The sequence below is a fragment of the Sycon ciliatum genome, chromosome 7 (genome assembly GCF_964019385.1).
Source record: "Sycon ciliatum chromosome 7, ocSycCili1.1, whole genome shotgun sequence".
In the NCBI taxonomy this organism is placed as follows: Eukaryota; Metazoa; Porifera; class Calcarea; order Leucosolenida; family Sycettidae; genus Sycon; species Sycon ciliatum.
In genome coordinates, this window is record NC_088649.1 from 32080795 (window position 1) to 32101464 (window position 20670).

Sequence of the window (20670 nt, forward strand, 5' to 3'; positions counted from 1 at the left end):
CCTTTTGAACCATGTCACGTGATGTGAAGTTCTGCCGTCGCAGCACAGCATAGAGGTTGTGCAGGCACCAGCCAGTTGCACACTCTTTTTTTATTTATTTATTATTATTATTATGAAATGACCCAAAGGCAATGTGCCTATCGAGGGGTTCATTTGATTGAAAGAACAGTAGATGTAGCTCTTGGGGTTATGTACTCTTGGTATCAGTAGTAGTAGTATTTATTATTTTTATTGTTACGAAGTCTGAGGAAAACGTTGAACGGTCTCTGCTGGGATGACGACTATACCATAGCTCAGTGGTTAGAGCATCGCTGGCTACAAGCGAGGGTCCCTGGTTCGAGTCCTGGTGGTGACAGTCAATTTTTTCTTCAGACTTTTCCCGTTTGTCTCTTTCCCTCAAACCAGTTAATATTATTATTATTATTATTATTATTAAATTTTTGATAGGGCAATCCCCACAGGCCTAAGGCCTTTTGACAGGGTACCCTAAAAAATGAAGAACAGAATTACGGAAGGTATGCAAGGAAGAACTTGAGCGGACCTCCGCTGGGAGGGCATTCCAGCGGTCAGAGCCAAGGAAAGTGACAGAAAATAAACCATAGCGACGTTTGGCTGTCGGAAGAGCAAGGGAAGAGGACACTTGAGAGCGGGTGCGAGAACTAGTGCAGGTAGAATTAGAGCGGAGACAGAAACAGTTAGTACCGTAAAGTACCGCCAGAGCGCCCCACCATCTCATCCTTTCGTGGTCGTATTGTGGAGGTGGTCTGCTGTCTATAGGTCATACGACATGAACCTTGTACACATATTGCACGTTTTGCAGACAATCCGTACCTTCGAGCGAACACCAGCTCCACACAAAAACCTGCCAAGTGTGACCTTAGTACACTAAGATTCTCACGCCGTACAAACTTCGTTGCACTCTGCCATACGATCTTCTTTCCTCTGGCTGTAAAATCAAGGTGGGGCGCTCTCGCGAGACGGGTCGCTCTGGCGGTACTTTACGGTAGTAGTAGTAGTACCGTAAAGTACCGTTGATCGAGGTATATTATGGCACCGCAGGCCGCGCACCTGAGGGCCTTTCTGGAAGCCTTACTCGATCGGATAGAGCGAAACTGAGCACCCTGGGATACAAGCAGTTTTTAGTACTCCCGGGTCCGAAATCTCGCCACCAGGCCGGGCTGATCAAAACGTCTGCCGGGTCTGCAGCCTACAAACGTGGATCTGCCGACACTGTGCTGTCGACGACATGTCCGGCAAGGCACCTTGCGTGAAAGCAAGGAACGCTTTTTTTTAGAAAGGAAGCTTCTTCTCCAAAATTTAAAAAAAATTGAAAATTATTCCTTCTGAAAAGCTTGACCTCGAAGCTGACTGCTGAATGCGATTAGGAAAGAAGATTCCTGAAGATGCACCAGACTGATTCTGGCAAGCCGTCTGTCGTCTGGATATGCACTGTTGTTCGTCATGGTCAACAATCTTCTACGTTCGTCCTTTCGTTTTCCTGACCACGATGATGACAAGCGGCTCTCATGCTCAGGTTAGTGCTACTTGTATGTCTGGGCACACAACACATCTGAGATGCACCCACTGACGTTATCGAACTGAAGAATGCAGCAAGGGTTCCTCGGATTCTCTTGATTTCGGAACAAATTTCCTTCACGTTCACCCTCTCCGTATCTTCCCCATGCCCTCCATGCATACACAATCGAGTTTGCACTTCAAATGTTGTTTTTACTTTGGCAGTGCGTTCGATAACGTTAGGACAGTCTAAGTTAGGTGTTCTTCTCTGGCTTCAGGCTTATTGGACGTGTAAAAATTCTAAAAAATAGCTTCCAAATGCTATACGCAGGTCCCTATGAATACGGTTCTGCTGGGCAATGATGTTTGCACCAATCTACACTCTATGCAGCTGTCACAGCAGCCACAACTGATCCTCTCTCTCTCTCTCTGATCACTATTTGATAAAGCCAATCTTTAAATCACTGTTGCACAGGATCTCGGGTGGGAAGAAGCGATGAATCGATACATGGCCGTGTGAATAAAAGAAGAACAAATTCACAGTGCACGTGAGACTCGGTTAGAAAGACTGATTTCTGCATTCGTAAGAACGTCACACCCCGGGGATCATGATAAAGAAAATATAGGTCGTGAAAATGACTGAAAGAACCAAAAAAGTATTTGATCTTCCAGCCAGCTTAGCCTGGCACTACCATACTAGCAGTGCTACCAAGTACCAGCCCTCCATATTTTTCTGTATTTCTACGGACAATCACTCCTTGTCCGCACTACAGAATTTGAGCAAATGGTATAGAAAATCGAAGAGGATCAATCAGCTGTGTAGAAGCATTGCAAGTGTAAGCTGAGCGATGAATAGTCTTGTACCAAAGCGAGTGCATGCCGTACCACAACAACATGTACATGTAGCACAAAAAAATAATGTCGTGAGTGCAAGTCACACATGTTTTACACTACTAAATGCAGCCACCGACATGCATGTGCGTGTCAAAAAACTTTGTAGTGCAACTTGCATGCAATGTACACGGCAGTACGCAACACACTGCAAGATACGGAAAATCAGAAGTCTGAGTACGCAAAACAGACTCAATTGGTGGGCAGCTCTGTACTGGCCTGTACGGAGGGAGTGAATCTCAATGTGTGCAATGCACGCACTTCGGCCGACAGTGAAAACTATGCAAGTCGTGTAGGTTTGTAGGATGAATGTGAGTCCTTTAAGACAAGCGCCTGAGTGGAGTAGCCCACCGAAAGAAGAGTACTTGACACCGCGAAGTGGAGTCTGCGCATACAACAGTGAGGGGGTAAAATTAGCTATGACTGATTCTGCATGTGTGTCACATTACTCTAGCAGATAGGCACACGTGTTGTTCCAAAAAAATGCTTATATCAGTGTCTGAATATGTCATGTACCAGGTAATATTGTTGCCAGGATCTCACGGTGAGAGTCAGACTTGGATATGGTATCAATTAGGGGTTAAACGATTACACTTTTCAACTATCGGTTAACCTACCCTTGCATCGATTCGATTATCGATTATGATATCAATTACTGTGTCCTAGAAATTGTCGCGCCAGACCAGCACAAAGTATGCCGTGTTGACAAATACACATATACATGTACATACACACATGCAGATAAACCGGGTACTGTAAAAGCAGAAATTTTCGGTGGTGTAATATTTTCGGTATTCGCCAAAATCGGCGGTTCGGTAGCGGGAAATTTTCGGTAAAACCCGTTCTCCAGGTAGGTGTACATGTACTACATGTATACAGTATCGGTTGTTCCGAAAATTTCGGTGCGTTTTATTTTCAGTAAAAATTGTCGGCACCGAAGTTACCGAAAATAAAACACCACCGAAAATTTCTGCTTTTACAGTACTCTACACAATGCAGTGGCACATCACGTGCAGGTGCAGACAGTCAGTTTTTTATTTTTTTTATTTTTTCACGGCCCCTACTGGAAAACATTTGGACAAGAAAAAGAAACGAGGAAAAGGACAAAGTACAGTATCTAGTAGTGCTGTACATGACATCTTTTGATTCTTGGAGGCGTTTCTTTTTTTTTAGAATCGCGTAATCGAAAAAGACAGCGTAATCGAAATCGTTTCCTTGTAATGATCAATTAGACGGATAACCGATATAATAGTTTCAGCCCTAGTATCAATAGATTATCAATATCATACATCACCACCCAAAGTATAATAGCCGAAGGGCCCGTTTGTGTGGTGGTGTATGATTTCGTGAGCAAGATGAAGTGGCTACAGATGTGTTTTATATAACACCCTAAGAAAAGATCATCAATACTGGGGAAAGTGATTCTGGCAGCATGTTGTATCCAGTGTGGCATGACAGAGACTCCCTCGATTTAGGCTAAGGCCTGTGGAGAATACAATACATACAGGCATCGCAACCTTCGGATTATATGCACTTTTGCTTGCTTCCTGGAGTGTGGTTGTACCTTGGTTCAGTAGACTTTGTTTTTCGAATTCGTTTCTATAACATTAGGTTTCTTTGTGTTGCTGCTATGTCTTTTCATGTGTTTTACAGGATAGCCATCTGTTGATGAATACCACTCTGAGGCACACTCACGAGCGAAGGTGTTTGAGAATCCATGTCGGAATGATGGTCGTGTTGGCCTAAAGGTGCATTACATTGCCGATACTCGCCACCTCCACCCTGGAACATGTTCATTTTCTGTTTCTCGTATAGAAGGACCGAACAGGTTGTTTTCCTGCCTCAGTGGACCACTCAAGACTAAACAGCACTGATGGAAGAAGATTTGCCGTGAATCTCGCTCACATAATCAGCCTGTTTAATTGCTGTACTGAGGTGACTGCTTCATAACAGTGACCAAGCAGCATTAATTTTTGCATAGTACTGCAGTGCCCCTAAAATTGGAGAATATCGAAGTTCTCTGATAGCATTGTGATTCATTTGTGAATAAACATCACTACTCTTTTTGAGTAGCATAGCAATGACAGAGTTGGTTTGATGTATGACAAAAATGGAGCTGCTTTTTAAACCTGTACTATAATCAGTACCGCCGGAAGCAGTTTTTGATTGGTCCGGTAGTTTAATGGCCTTTTATACTTTGTGTGTGATATGGCGGGTACACACGTCCTCCACAGAAGGAAACATTTGTTGGTGGCCAACCAGACCGGTTCCAGCGGGCCTGATAATTGTGGGGGTCATGAGCAGCTCAAGTACTTTGCATGGTTTTGGACATGTCCTCAGTTGAAACCGACTTCCCCAAGCGTTCTCTGAGGGGACCTCAGTCTACTCTATCAGTTCATGTATTCTGTGAAGTGACATGACCATTCGTGGGGACCTTGCTCATAACTGCAAAAGTCCTCGTCTGATTTTTCCGAATCAATTGAACGTTGTACATGTGAAAGCCACATGCAAAATGCTGTTCCATGACACTCATCTGCCACCAAGCACTGGGTTCATTGGCTGAAAATATTCTTCGGCACAGTAAAGTCGTGCGCCCAAGAGCATGGAAGCCTAGAACATCCAGCCTGAAATACTAAGAACACCACAGCCCAAAATTAAGAATTGCGGTGCTGGGTTTGTGCTGTTGTAAAACACGGGGATTGTTATGTTGTACATGTATTTGAGCTTTACCACTACATACACGTCTGTCATACTGGAATGCCTTGCCCGCAGACCTGAGAGCCACAGCCTCGCAGTCCCTGTTTCACAGTCACATTTGCACGCACTTCTCTGACACCAAACACAATGCCACTCCTCACTGACATGCCTCTGTCCTCCTTCTTTGTGCGTTGCGCTTATTCTTATTAATTTTTGTGTTTCTGTTTCGGTACATTTCGTATTTCAAGGCATATCCCGAGGCTATAGGTATCATTGATCAAAGGACCATTCTGGAACATTCAGCATAATTGTATTTCTCTTGCTAGGCTGTTCATTACGAATTATTAGCCCTCCACTGTCTGCTATCTCAACCCTACAGCCTCCCATTATAATGGAACTCCCTTCAATTTAGACTACGTCTTTGGGAAATCCTCAAATATATAATAATAATAATAATAATAATTTGAAACTCGGATGTTGAGCCATAAATAAATGTTAAAGAGAAAGGACATATGGATACGAGTTTAGAGTAACTCTCCATCACTGTAACATGATACTATATACAGTCAGAAAGTGCAATAACTAGGCACAAAACTGACAGAAACTGACTGTCGGTTAGCGCTACGGAGATGTGTTAAAGTTAGGTGTCAGGACGTCGAATGTCTCAGTACTCTGTCAGTTTTGTGCCTAGTTATTGCACTTTCTGACTGTATATAGTATCATGTTACAGTGATGGAGAGTTACTCTAAACTCGTATCCATATGTCCTTTCTCTTTAATAATAATAATAATAATAATAATAATAATAATACTCAATACTCAATCTGAGGACACCATGCTGTTTCGCTCATCAATGCAGCACAGAGAAAATGAGGCAGATGAATGTCCTGCTAGAGAGCATCGAATACTGTAAGACATGTTATTATAACGATTGTCCAAAATACATAGGTCAACGAGAAGATATGTTTAACGACCTCGAGGTATTCCAGCATATCCACACACAACATATATGAAGCAGTATGGCCTCAACGGATCTTATTATAACGAAGAAATGTCATCCGTTAAAGCGTTAGATTTACTTCCTCGTTATAATTTTATACATGTCTTACAGTACAGGTATAGAATCATGCCTTGCAGATCTCGTTACGGCCCCTTCGATGCATGTTTGAACATTAGATGGCTGTGTAGCTTCAGTTATCTCGGAATATGTTATCCAGCAGCAACAACATTGGGCACCGATTAACTGACACACACCTATTCACTATAATGAGTATGCGTTGGAACACTTTACCCCGAGTCATACTATAGCAGTGAATGCCATGCATGGGTTTACCTCACACACTGAATTTCATAATTTGACATCCAAATCACAGAAGAGTGGTGTTCGAAACTTTAATAGAATGATAGTTATAGCACGTTCTCAGAAACAAATCGTATAGGTTCGAGGCTGTCAACCCAGAAATTTGTGATTTCACAGCCATAGATGTTACCAGTCACGTCACTGTATACAGTAGGTATGCAGAAGAAAATACTAGTAACTCTTTGGGGAAGAGCTGTGCCTAAATGTGTACAGTACAGTAAATTAAGAAAAAGTGGGAAAAGCAGTGACAAGGCTGTGCATGATGTAGATCTACCAGTAAGTACAGTCAAGAGTACTCTTGGTACAGTGCACCAGTGAAACTGTTGGTGTAGTACCCGTATACTACTATAATTATGGCATGGCCCATGCCACTACAATCTATTTGCAGTGGGCCGCAGTAGGCCAGTGCAACAGAACGCAATTCAGTAGCTGAGTGCAATGTGAACATCTATGACATGCAAGTAAACTGCCATACAGCACAATCGATTACTCTCAGCCCACATAAGTACAATGTAGGCCAATCAGTAGTATAGATACATAGAGCACACTCTACATCATACATAGTTAGCACCAAATCTATATTGTCGATGTACTTTGCAATGACGAAATGATGGCAAGCGTGCTTGATTCATCATAATACTGCCTTGAACTTGGTTGGAAGTTAGTTGGAAGTTCAGTGGTCGAGGTAAGCAGAGCTGCTCCAGCTTTCAGAATCCTGCATGAAAAAGGCAGAAAGCAAATGTAGGTATAATAGTAGCAAGCTGACGTAAAGAGCCTGTCTTTCAATACAATAATTCTATCCACTGCATGGACAGACCTGGTGCTTCATTCACATCTGTTTCTTGCTTTAGAAAACCTACTTCCTCCTTCTGCCATGTAGCTCATGACATACATTTTCTTTACGCCTTTTCAGCCGTGGTCGACTTTCGCCCCTCCTGTTTGATTGGCAATTGCAGTCAACCTGGGGAATATTGACCCTCGATTGTGAATGAGAAAAGTGTCGATATTGGTGAATTGTTGTTACTCGTGAGGTTGGAAGTATGCAATCAAATGGTCACTAGATCTGAAGATTGTGTCGTTATTTGTGAGTTGTTTTGTAAACCTGAGGTACATTATTCACAAGGTGGATTGTACATGCTATGGGATGTAGGATAACTAACCAAACAAGGATGGTGTAACAATGATTTGAGTGCATATCCAATTGGATGAACCTAGAGCGCATGATCCATTCCAGAAAGGCGACTTCAGTGAGTCTTGAATTGTCAGCAGCATCATACTTCCATTGAGCTTTTTTTTCTTTTTCGAAACGACCCTCTCTTTTCAATTCGAACGAAGGTCAACATACGATTATGGCAGGCATGCATGCACTGATCTTCACTGTATACATGTGCATGTATACTGTACTGTAGTCTGTACAGTCAACTAGGCGTGTTCCACTTGGCTTCCATAGGTGCAACTTGGCTTACGGTAAGTGTCACTACAAGTGCATAGTAGCCCCCCTCCGGGAGTGCGCGTGAACAGGAACTGTGAACTGGTAAAAGAATCATTCGACACCTTCGTTCGTTTCGATGGAGAAAGTTCATTTGGCAAATTGAGGCCTTCGTTTCACCCCTAGCCACAGGAGTGAATTTTTCACTCCTTGGCTGCCTGTTTGAGCCGTCCTTGTGGAAGGGTTTATTTATGCATGTCTGCATATAGACCTTATTCGATAAACGTCACAATCACGTGAACCGGGGTCTCGGGAACCAGGGAGCGGCAAGAGACCTGCACTCAGTGCACAGAAGACTTGGCGTGGGAAAATAGGAGTAGAAAAATACCGGTATTTTACTACTCCCTTGTACGAACTGGGCCTTTCTTGCCACTTGTTTCACGTACGCGTGCCCCAGCTTACGACAAATCCCTGGAGGCGAGTCCAAAAATCATGTTATCGAATAAGGTCTATAGAATTGTTGATCTAGACGTTTGGGTTTAACAGAGCAAGCCTGTGATTAAGAGCTGCACAGAACACAGATCACGTAGAACTACCCAATATGGGGTCAAAACTCACAACGCGTTGGGTACTTTGGTCTCATGTCGTCTCCCCAGGTGCTATGAATCCCTGATGCACATGTATCTACATATACAATGTAACCGTAACTCTACCAATGTTGCGGACGATGACCCCCCCCCCCGGCATACAGAAAGTTGCTACATGTATGTCCTGGCCTTCATACAGCATTGGGGAGGCACTGAATCACTTTTGCAAAAGGACAAGCCGAAAGTGGCATTACACATTTTCTATTCCCAGAAAAGCGGCGTTCCAGCCGAGTTTATCTTTTAATTTAATGGTTTTCTCGGTTGCGATTTCATACTTGACAACCATCCCGATTTGGCCGGGATCGTCCCGACATCGAGGGCGGTAATAGGCACCCAAAAGTGCATTAGTTCCATGCCTCACCGCGAGCTACATTTGTATACATTTTCATGCCTAGGTATGTCATTCGATCTCAGGTTTGCAAAGGTTGGCAGGTATGGGATTTGTAGAGTGACCAGTTTTGACTATTGCCACCTGCTGCGCAGAAGTGTCATTCCTACATCCTGGCTGCAAACCTACCTCCCCCCCCCCCCCCCACACACACACCACCAACAATGTTGGATCCTATTTACAGGACCTCACTCTCTATGAAAGTGTAGCAGAGGCACTGCCAAAGTATAAAAACAACATTTGAAATGCAAGCTCCATTGTGCATGCATGGAGGGCATGGGGAAGAGACGGAGAGGGTGAAAGTGAAGGAAATTTGTTCCGAAATCAAGAGAATCCGAGGAACCCTTGCTGTATTCTTCAGTACGATAACGTCAGTGAGTGCATCTCAGATGTGTTGTGTGCCCAGACATACAAGTAGCACTAACCTGAGCATGAGAGCTGCTTGTCATCGTGGTCAGGAAAACGAAAGGACGAACGAAGAATATTGCTGACCATGACGAACAACAGTGCATATCCAGACGACAGACGGCTTGCCAGAGAGGATCTATCTAATGCCGACCTTGCCATCCTCGGCTTTGACGAACTTCGTGACCTGGCCAAGAAAAATGAAATCTCGGTCACCAGCAATATTAACCGTGCTGCCATGGTCCGCCTGCTACGCCAACACGGGATCGGTAATGCAGGTCAGTCACGTGTACATACTAGTAGTAATAGTCAAGCAAGTGCTGGCATTGATGAGTTGGCCAAGACAGTGCAGGAACTAGTTCGCCAGATGTCCACCATTGTAGACCTGAAAGCGGAAGTTGAGTCTCTCCGTTGCCAGCTAGCAGACGTTAGTTTAAAATCACAAACCCACGCACCTATCCCGCCCACCCAACCTACCGGTATGCCTTTTGATCACCATGAACCTACATGTACGAGTAGTTCCCCATCCGATCCACAGCATTTGAATTCCACCGTAGCACCAGCCCCACGTTCACAGCAGCAGCATTTGAATCCCAACGCACCCGTACAGTTTGAACAGAGGCTCACACACACTCGTCCGCTCTACAGCGCCCAACTGATGAGCCTACCACACCGTAGTACTCCACCGCCATCATTCCAACGTCCAGCTGACCAAACACCCACACCGTACACGCACAGTTCAGTCACATCATACTTCCACAAGACAAAGAAGTCAACACAGGGTCTCCTACGCGGTGGTTCCCGTGTAAGGTGCAAAGCGCTCCACGTCAGCAACATAGACAGCGGCTGCCATGCTGAGGCAATAGCTAAATGGTGCGCAAACAAAGATGTTCACATCATCAAATGCTCCGTGGCTGAAACACGCTATTTTGGACTGGCTTATGCCCATGTTGTGATTCCTGAAGAGCACTTCACCGCGGTCCAACGTGATGATTTCTGGCCTGCCTCCGTACGTGTTCGCGAATGGCGCTTCTCCTCTGACAGTGTAGGTAAATGAGCAGTACTTGCATCCTAAATCCCAACGCTCTCCCCTTCAACCCACACCCTCCAACTACTTCAACCGTTTCCTCGAGCCTGGACTCTACACTAAATGTTTTTGCACAGCCCTTCCAACCTAACTCCAGCTCCTCTAACCATTCTACTCAATCTTCTTCCCACGTGTCTGTTGCGGTGATAAATGCACGCTCAATAAACAACAAACTCGGTGAACTCTCCATCCTTTGTAATGCCAAGAAGCCTGACATTATCTGCATCACCGAAACTTGGCTCACCACCAACCATACCTTACACTTGCCGAACTATGCAGTATTCCGCCGTGACCGACCGCAAACTCCCTCTAACCCTGACCCCTTCAGAGGCTATGGGGGTGTTGCCATCCTGGTGCTCACTACCGCCTTCAGCAAAGTGAGAGAGATTCACTCATTTCGGCAACAGAACTTTGAAGCAATTGCTATTGAAGCTACTCCCATAGGTTCATCCCAACCACTGTCGTTTGCCTGCTTGTATAGACCCCCTAACCAGCCCGCTGCTGACCTACAATATTTTGTAGATACTCTGCGGACTGCTCTCATTAAGCTACCTGCTCCATCATCTACCATTGTAACTGGTGATTTTAATGCCCATTGCCAGAGCTGGTGTGCCTCCGACTCAACATCTGCTGCAGGCTCTGCCTTGTGTAACCTTTTTCGCTCCATAGCACTGTCTCAACTTGTTACGTTCCCCACCCATCTTACATCCAATGGGCCCCGTGGCTGCCTGGACCTAGTCGCCACAAACATTCCCGAGAGGTTCACATCCATTGAATCCCTGAGCCCCCTGGGTGCCTCCGATCACTTAATCGTCCTCGGCAGGCTCTCCATAGCTAAAGACATAGCACAGTCTCGAGAGTCCACATCTGACACTGCACTGCCTCGCTTCAGCCATCACTTGCTCACTCAATCGCAATGGGAAGGCGTCAATGCTGAAATTGCCGCAACTCACTGGAGTGACCGTTTATGCGGCCTTGATATTGATACAGCCGTTTCTAACTTCTCGTCTGTCCTCGAATCGTCTCTCTCAGTCTGCTCTTCTCACCGCGATCACCAGTCAACCACCAGAAACCGAAGCCGCCCTTCACGCCAGGATCCACCATGGATGACACCAGTGCTCAGGGCAGGCATTAAGAGAAAGCATGACCTCTACAGCATCTATAAAAATACCCTACCCCGTCCAATGCAACGCAGTACAAACGTCAGCGGAATATAGCAAAAACGTTATCACGTGTAGCCCATAAAGAATACATCCAGTCCATTACTACTTCTCTCACCGACAGCCAGCGTCCATCACTTCACTCATTTATAAGAACTCTTCGTAAATCAGCATCGTCATTGGGCTCTAGTCCAACAGCAATCACACGGTCTGACCAAAGTTCCGCCACTGCGCCTCTTGATATCGCGGATGCTCTGAATGAGCAGTTTACCAGCTTCTGCGTTAAGGATAGACCTGAATGGTTAGTTCCTCCTATCCACCAAATACCTGTAGAGTCAACGTTTACATCGCTGACGATTTCATCCCGTACTGTAACCAGATACATACGCAGTCTCCCCAATAAGAAGTCTCCTGGTTACGATGGTATACCAAACGAAATCCTGAAACACCTCCAAGACAGCCTAGCATATCCGTTATCGCTGCTCTTTAACATCTCTCTGTCGTCTGGAATCTTTCCGTCCGCATGGAAATACGCATTAGTGGTCCCAATTTATAAGCGCAAAGGCTGCCGGTCGGATGCAACGAACTACAGACCCATTTCCCTACTGTGCTGTATTTCAAAGCTGTTTGAGCGCATTGTGTACGATCAGCTATATCGACACTTGTCCCCGTACTTGCATACCATGCAGTCTGGTTTCCGGCGAGGGGACTCCACAGCTCTGCACCTAGTCCACCTAATCCAAAACATCATGCAGTCCCGACATTTGAAAGAACATACTGGCATGTGCTTCTTTGACCTGGCGAAAGCCTTTGACACTGTTTGGCATAGAGGCCTGATTGCTAAGTTGGGTGCCTATGGCATTGGTGGCAACCTGCTTTGTTTCTTTGAAAGCTACCTAACTGACAGGCTACAGGCTGTACGCGTCGGCAACACCCTCTCGTCTCCCCAGGCAATTAATTCTGGTGTGCCACAGGGGTCAATCCTGGGGCCACTATTCTTTTTAGTCTACGTCAATGATCTACCGATGTCTGTCCCTAATGTTTCACTGTTCGCCGATGACACCACAGTTTCCGCTTCAAGTAGTTGAAAGCAATTGCTAGTCAATGACCTCCAGAAAAAGATAAACTCCACCATTTCTTGGATGTCGACTTGGAAGCTGAGACCGAACACTAGTAAGACCAAAGTGATGTTCTTCTGTAGCGGTGCTAGTGATCAGTTCTGCAATGTGTCTTTATCATGTCCTGGCAGCTCATCGACCATAGAAATTGTCCATGAACATAAGCACCTTGGTATAATTATTGACGACTGTCTAACATGGGCTCCTCATGTAGACTATATTTGCAAGAAAACTAGTAGTGTTCTCGGCATACTATATCCTCATCGTTCTCATTTGCCAAATACATGCCGTTCTATGTTTTATCGCTCGTATCTATTACCTATTTTCCAGTATGCATGTCAGTCTTGGTGTAGTCTAAGTCAACATCTTGTGAACAAACTTGAAATCCAACATAAATCTCTTCTTAAAATATTGTTTAACAAGCAGCGTTTATTTCCTAGTCTTGAGCACTATTGTATCAGCAATACTCAGCCACTGCAAGATAATCGCAAACAGCAGCTTTGCGTTTTGATCCACAGAATTCGCCTAGGTAAAATTCCCATTCATCTCTCCGTATTCAATTGGTTTTCTCTGTCCCGGTCCACTCGTAATAGTCTCTCACTTCCCTGTGCTAATTCAGCCGCATTTACCAACTCTCCTCTGTTTTTGTCCTACAGCCTTTGGCTGCAACTTCCCCAGCATGTTAAGACATCAAAATGTCTTTCCAGCTTTAAAAATGCACTCCGATCGCATAATGTAGTACGATAGGATCTCATTGCTGGATTCTTGTCTATCCTTCTTTCTTCTCTTTTTCTATATTCCTTTCTTTTCTTTTCTTGCCGTGGTTGGCTTTCACCCCTCTCTCGCACTTTGCGTGCCAATTGGTCATGAACCACGAGTTGAGTGAAATAAATAAATAAAATAAAAATCAGTCTGGCGCATCTTCAGGAATCTTCTTTCTTAATCGCATTCAGCAGTCAGCTTCGAGGTCAAGAGCGCGATGATATTTTCAGAAGGAATAATTTTAAATTTTTTTTAAATTTTTGGAGAAGAAGCTTCCTTTCTAAAAAAAAGCGTTCCTTGCTTTCACGCAAGGTGCCTTGCCGGACATGTCGTCGACAGCACAGTGTCGGCAGATCCACGTTTGTAGGCTGCAGACCTGGCAGACGTTTTGATCAGCCCGGCCTGGTGGCGAGATTTCGGACCCGGGAGTACTAAAAACTGCTCGCATCCCAGGGTGCTCAGTTTCGCTCTATCCGATCGAGTAAGGCTTCCAGAAAGGCCCTCAGGTGCACGGCCTGCGGTGCCATAATATACCTCGTTGATCCGCCCCCCACGCCAAGTCGCTTCCCAGCTTGTTTTTCATGGGGGGGGGGGGGGGGGGCGGGGGCGGGAATTCGATCAAGGCTGTTTGGTGCAGTGTCGTTGTACGACAATGCGGTGTTGTATCTTTCAGACGCAAACAGGTGAGAAAGGTCAAACTCGACGCACACATTCACACAGACTCTCACCCGAATGTTGTTTGCGCACTAGAAAGTAGTACGAGGTTGGCTGTATGCATATGGACATGAGTACAGAAAGACGCATAATTTCTCTACCGTATAATTCTGAAGTCGCTTCAGAGACAGAATTTTTTTTTTCACAGGAAAATCACAACTCTTTATTGCACTCAGAAAAATAATAAGGCACCCATTTTGAGAGACAGAAAATCGAGGGGGGGGGGGGGGCGGGAATTAGAGTGGGGGCCGCCGCGCCGGGGCCGATCAACGGTACTTAACTGTAGTATACTCTACAGTGTAGACAGTACAATGACAATGTACTGTCATGTCATGTAGCCTGGTAACTGTTCATAGGTGCCAAACATTCTTTTTTCTTTAGTTTTCTTTGTTATGATTTCTTTTTTTCTTTTTCTTTTTACCAGGCGTGGGCTATCCCCTGAATATTCGAATATATAGGTGCCAGACATTCTTTTTGCTTTCTTTTTCTTTTTACCAGGCGTGGGCCATCCCCTGAATTCATAGGTGCCAACTTGTACTGAGATATGCATGAAAATTTGCCTGGTAACTGTTGCCTGTCGTGGTGGCACTGCCCAATATCAAACGGGGCCAGGGCCGGGGGGACTACCGTAAAATCCCGCCAGAGCGCCCCGTCTCTCCCATCCGCGCCCTCCCTGACTTCTTGTCAGGGGCGTGATTGATTGTATCCTCGTATGACTCTGTCGCAGTCTGTGATGCCGTACTGCACTGCAGACGCGTGCTCAACCCCGTTGGAAATGTACGCAACAGTGCCCACCCTCTTGACCAGGGATCGCACAAACCCTGCGTTTTGTCGGGTCTGTACGACTCCTGGCTCTTGACCTTTGGTCGGTGTACGAGATGCACGAACAGTTTTCGTAGGGTGAGTACTTTTTCATGTAGCACTGAATGCGGCAAGTAGACTCGCCCACCTGAAACGTCGAGGAGGTAGGGGCGCTCTGGTGGGATTTTACGGTACTACCGTAAAGTACCGCCAGAGCGCCCCACCATCTCGTCCTTTCGTGGTCGCCTTGTGGAGGTGGATTCCTGTCTGTAGGTCATACGACACAGACCTTGTACAAACATTGCACATTGTGCAGTCAATCCGTACCCAGTTTACCTTCGAGCTCCACATAAAAGCATACCAAGTGTGACCTTAGTACACGAAGGTTCTCACATCGTACAAACTTAGTAGCATTCTGCCATACGATTTTTTTCGCCTGGGTGTAAAATCAAGGTGGGGCGCTCTCGCGAGACGGGGCGCTCTGGTGGCACTTTACGGTACTAGGCGGGAGACAAAAATACTAGTCTTGCATGCAGGTACATGTAGCTAGCTGCCCAGTGCAGTGGCCACGCGATCGGGAAGGAACACGACTGTGTTTTTACTAGTACTAGTAGTACTAGTAATAGTACTTTTACACACAGTAGTCTAGGACGAGATGACGACGCTCATAATCATGCTGAGAACAATCGACTGGCCCACGCTCATGATCTGATGATGACTGGACTCTGATCGATCCTCGCAAAGCCGAATCATGAACAATGTCAAATCAATGCAAGCGCTCTACGTGTACTGTCAACTAGCCTCTGCTCTCCAAAAATCATAGTAGCACTACGACCAGTACGAGCTGCTGAGCTGTCTTCATAGTGAGTGCGTGCGTGCAGCGGATGCTGGGTTCTGTGACTGTGAGTCTGCTGTTACTGTTAGCTCAGTACCGCCGTTCTACTACTACTAAGTAAGTTCTAGTGTTGGGCTGACGCTTGACACCCGAGAGTGGAACTAACCTTGGAACCGACATAGGCTAGTGTCCACAGCATCACATCCTGCACCAGCCAGCGATATTCCTTGGCTCTTTGGATCGACTCACAATTTCACAGCATCGTCGTATCCGTGACGGCGAGTCTGCCTGCTCAGTGATTGTCTTCGCCGTGCAACGTGCCGGTGACGGACTTGTTGCTCTCCTACAACTAGTACTAGTAGTACCACTTGTAGTGCAAAAGCACTATTTGTATCAGACGCAGCACCGCCGGGCTGGAGAGTGGTGTCGCCGCGCGGATGGCAACCGTACACCAAGTTCGAGTGATGCTGGTAGCAGTGGCCTGTCTGGTGGTGCTGGTCCTGTGTCCGTACATAGCCTCAAGTGGCTTGATTAGAGCACTGCTTCGTTGGGACAGCGTCAGTACTGCAGAAGGTGCTGATCATGATAGATATTGGCACAGCACAGGTATTGGCAGGGCTACTAGGCTGGGGCCCATGTACGCCCTTCCACAAGTAAAGAACACTGCAAAGGTCCTTCCACAAGTAATGGACACTGCAAAGGCCCTTCCACAAGTAATGGACACTGCAAAGGCAACAGGGGTCGGTCACAATGCTGGACCAGTCAGTGGAATTAGAGCTATGAGCAACCCCATCGCGAATCCGTCGACAGTCAGTAGAGTATCCAGGGAGACCCCTGGGCATGGAGAACCAGCCACTCGCGCACCAGCCAGTCGACAATCTCCTGGCTCAGGGCCACCCGGCGAAGCAGAGCGCAAGGCGTTTGCATCGTATTCCGAAAGCCTGCGCGCGCTGGGTGCGGACACCTACGCCAAGCTCAACCAGTACACGTGCAGGTTTGTTGAGGATCACTCGGCGCCCAGCACACCTTACAACCCAACGGATGTGGCCATTGTCAGCCTGCTGTCCGCTTCCGTCGCCAGTCTGCGGGAACGCTACGTCCTCGGCTTGGAAGTGCTCGGGTCGTCGCTGGAAAAGCACGCTCCGAAAGACATTCCCCGCGTGTTGATGTTGCTGGAGGGTACACCGTGCGATGAGCTGTGCATTCGGCGACTGCACGACACTGGCTGGCGCATCTGCCACGTTCCTCACATCAATCCGCCGCACCCGTCCGATTTCCAGCGCTTCAAGGACCAGTTCGTCAAGCTGGCCATGTGGAACATGGTGCAATACAGGCGCATAGTCTATATGGACGCGGACACCCTGGCAGTTGGCAACCTGAGCCGCCTGCTCAGCACAAACGTCAGCGTGGCGTCCCGCGCTCCACTCGCCGTGGCCCAAGACATCTCCGCGGGCAGGTGGGTGAGCGGATTCAACATGGGAGTTGCCGTCATACCTACCAACCGCTCGGAATTCGTTCGTCTGTTCGACCTGGTCACCAGCGATGCAGTGACCTACCAGCGTACAATGTCCGAGCAAGGATTCCTATCTGTTGTCTACAAGGGTCTGTGGAGGAAACTGGCATTCGAGGACAACGCAAACCTCGCCGCCTGGTTGTGGGATAGGGCATTGTGGCTGAGGAAGAGGTCTGAAATCCGCCTCGTGCATTATACAATGGAAAAAGGCTGGGAGATAACGGCGAAGTCATCATATGCTGAGATTGGCAAGCACTGGACGCAGACAAGGGACTTGCTCTGCACGAGACGATGCAAATCTGCCAGCACGTGCGGTCTGGCAAAACCTACAGGCTGCGACTGCAGCAAGGTTGCAGGGACAGTGTGCGGAGCTGCAGCCAGTAGCAACCAGCTGTAAGAACTGGCAGCAAACGTACTCGGAAATTGGACCAAACGATGGCTTTTAGTCTGTGACCGTTGTTTTTTAGTCTTATTTTTTTAATAAAAGGGCACATGCCTGTCTATGGAAGAGAGCAGCGACAACAAGAAAGAACACAGCGGACTACAAAGGGCGTTAGGTGTCATGTCAGTATCCCGGACGCCAGTCCTCCTCCACCCAGGGCCATATTCGCGGGGATTGGAGAGAGTCTCAGGTCTGCTCTCAAGGCCAGTCAGGTCACTCCTATTCTGAACTCAGTCTGCAGTGTGTTGCTGAATGGCCGTGTATAAGGGAGGTAACGTCTCTATCGTGAATACAGTTTTAAATATTTGTGGAATATTCTGGAATTTTGCTGAGACCCCTCATAACCCTGGTGATGTCTGCAGTAACTTGTGCTTCGTTACATTATGTTATCGCTTGTTGCAGCTGTGTCCGTCTCCAGGTGTCTTGCTGTGTGTGTGTGTGTGTGTGTGTGTGTGTGTGTGTGGCTGGGGGGGGGGGGGGGGGAGGGGTGCGTGTGTGTGTCTGTGTGTACATGGTGTGTGTGTATGTGTGTGTGTGTGTGTGGCACCCTCTGCTGCTGGCTACGGTTGCGCCTGCGGCCGCATGTTCCGTCGAAGCGGCGACCTGAAACGCCATCAGTCATTCTGTCGTGGACTGGAGACATAACAATGCGCTATCATTGCTACGCAATGGGCAAGGTCAAGGTGTGTGTGTGTGTGTGTGTGTGTGTGTGTGTGTGTGTGTGTGTGTGTGTGTGTGTGTGTGTGTGTGTGTGTGTGTAGTCTATGCAGTGTCATCTCTGTGAACCAGGGTGTTGCCAGGTGTACATGTGGATGTGCTTCTTGGGAAACAGTGTGTTACAGACAGTCAGCTGTTGACAGGCCAAGAAAGCAAGACGGTTTAGTATGGCTCGGAATGTTGGACCCCATTGAAGTCGGACTTGGACAAGCTGGACAGGTTCCAACACGCCAACCTCCGGTCAATCCTTGGCATTTCGCGCGGCCGCCAGTGGGAGCAGCACATTACATCGGAGCAACTATGCCCACAGTGGGGTGACCCTATTCCACTGTCGTGCATGGTACAGCGAAGACGCTTGGAGTGGCTTGGGCACCTAGCTCGGCTTGATGACAATCGGTTACCCAAGCAGTTGCTCTTCGCTCATCTCCCACGAACCCGCCCGTTTTGCGGCCCCCGACATCCCTGGAAGGACGTTGTCCAGGCTGATCTGACTGTGGCCGGTGTGCACAATTGGTTCCAATCGGCCAACGATCGCGGAGAGTGGCGTGACATAGTGTCGGCAGCAGCGGGGATGAAGGGGCCTGCCCCGAAGACGATTGTGTGCTCCTCCTGTTGCCGAGGTCTCGGCGTGTACTGCCTGCCAGCGTACTTTCAAGTCTACTGCTGGCCTCAAGCGCCATCGCTGTGGACCCCGCCCGAAGCGCTCTACAGTGACTGATCGCCAGCACTTTGAAAATCATTGCCGAGTCTGTAATCAACGCCAGTTTCGGAGGCGACAGGACCTGGAGCGCCATTTGAAGCACTGCTTACCTCTCCCCTAACCTCTCTGACAGTACCTCCCTTTGGGGAGCGGCGTGGCCATTTCTGGCAGCTGTCAATAGTAGTAGTAGTAGTAGAAGTAGCGTGTGTGTGTGTATATATATCCGTTCCATCTTAGGAGTATCACTGAGGAGCGATCAGCACTCCCGTCATCTCACTACTGCAGATCTAGCCCCAGGGAGCGCGTCTTCCCGAGGACATTGGCACCCTCCTGCGTGAGTACCGTCTGCGTTGGCTGTGTCATGTTGCCCGTATGGACGGGGCCCGGATTCCTCAACAAGTGTTGTTTGAGGAGCTCGAGGCAACCAGACCACGACATGGACCAAAGAAGTGTTGGCGAGACACGGTTGTCGGTGATCTGTGCTGCTCACTAGATATTCCGGAGCCCGAATGGTATCAGCTCGCACAGTATCGCCCAGAATGGCGCAGGCGGGTCCATCAACGTCGTCTACCTCTCCCAGCACTGAAGGACTTCCACTGCGCATGCGGCAGAACGTTTAGAAGAAGTGGCGATTTGAAGCGTCACCTCAAGTACTGCCCAACACAGTAGCCCATCATCTCCACTGGAGATTGGACGTCAAAGGTCAAAGGTGTGTGTGTGTGTGTGAGTGTGTGTGTGTGTGTATGTATGTGTGTGTGTGTGTGTGTGTGTGTGTGTGTGTGTGTGTGTGTGTGTGTGTGTGTGTGTGTGTGTGTGTGTGTGTGTGTGTGTGTGTGTGTGTGTGTGTGTGTGTGTGTGTGTGTGTGTGTGTGTGTGTGTGTGTGTGTGTGTGTGTGTGTGTGTGTGTGTGTGTGTGTGTGTGTGTGTGTGTGTGTGTGTGTGTGTGTGTGTGTGTGTGTGTGTGTGTGTGTGTGTGTGTGTGTGTGTGTGTGTGTGTGTGTGTGTGTGTGTGTGTGTGTGTGTGTGTGTGTGTGTGTGTGTGTGTGTGTGTGTGTGTGTGTGTGTGTGTGTGTGTGTGTGTGTGTGTGTGTGTGTGTGTGTGTGTGTGTGTGTGTGTGTGTGTGTGTGTGTGTGTGTGTGTGTGTGTGTGTGTGTGTGTGTGTGTGTGTGTGTGTGTGTGTGTGTGTGTGTGTGTGTGTGTGTGTGTGTGTGTGTGTGTGTGTGTGTGTGTGTGTGTGTGTGTGTGTGTGTGTGTGTGTGTGTGTGTGTGTGTGTGTGTGTGTGTGTGTGTGTGTGTGTGTGTGTGTGTGTGTGTGTGTGTGTGTGTGTGTGTGTGTGTGTGTGTGTGTGTGTGTGTGTGTGTGTGTGTGTGTGTGTGTGTGTGTGTGTGTGTGTGTGTGTGTGTGTGTGTGTGTGTGTGTGTGTGTGTGTGTGTGTGTGTGTGTGTGTGTGTGTGTGTGTGTGTGTGTGTGTGTGTGTGTGTGTGTGTG

At 47.5% G+C, this 20670-nt stretch overlaps 1 protein-coding gene across 1 annotated transcript; it reads left to right on the forward strand.

Annotated features, from left to right (window-relative positions):
- Nucleotides 1–15789: 15789 nt before the first annotated feature.
- Nucleotides 15790–18156, forward strand: LOC135821337 (uncharacterized). Its single transcript, XM_065334399.1, has 2 exons — nt 15790–16479; nt 16510–18156. The coding sequence occupies exons 1-2, from the start codon at nt 16246–16248 to the stop codon at nt 17716–17718; spliced, it is 1443 nt and encodes a 480-aa protein (XP_065190471.1). The 5' UTR covers nt 15790–16245; the 3' UTR covers nt 17719–18156.
- The last annotated feature ends 2514 nt before the right edge of the window (nt 18157–20670 follow it).

Excerpts from the sequence above, each read along its gene's own strand:
- LOC135821337 (XM_065334399.1), top strand. The coding sequence starts at position 16,246 with ATGGCAACCGTACACCAAGTTCGAGTGATGCTGGTAGCAGTGGCCTGT. Across the intron at positions 16,480-16,509 it reads AAGTAAAGAACACTGCAAAG|GCCCTTCCACAAGTAATGGA; the intron begins GTCCTTCCACAA and ends GACACTGCAAAG.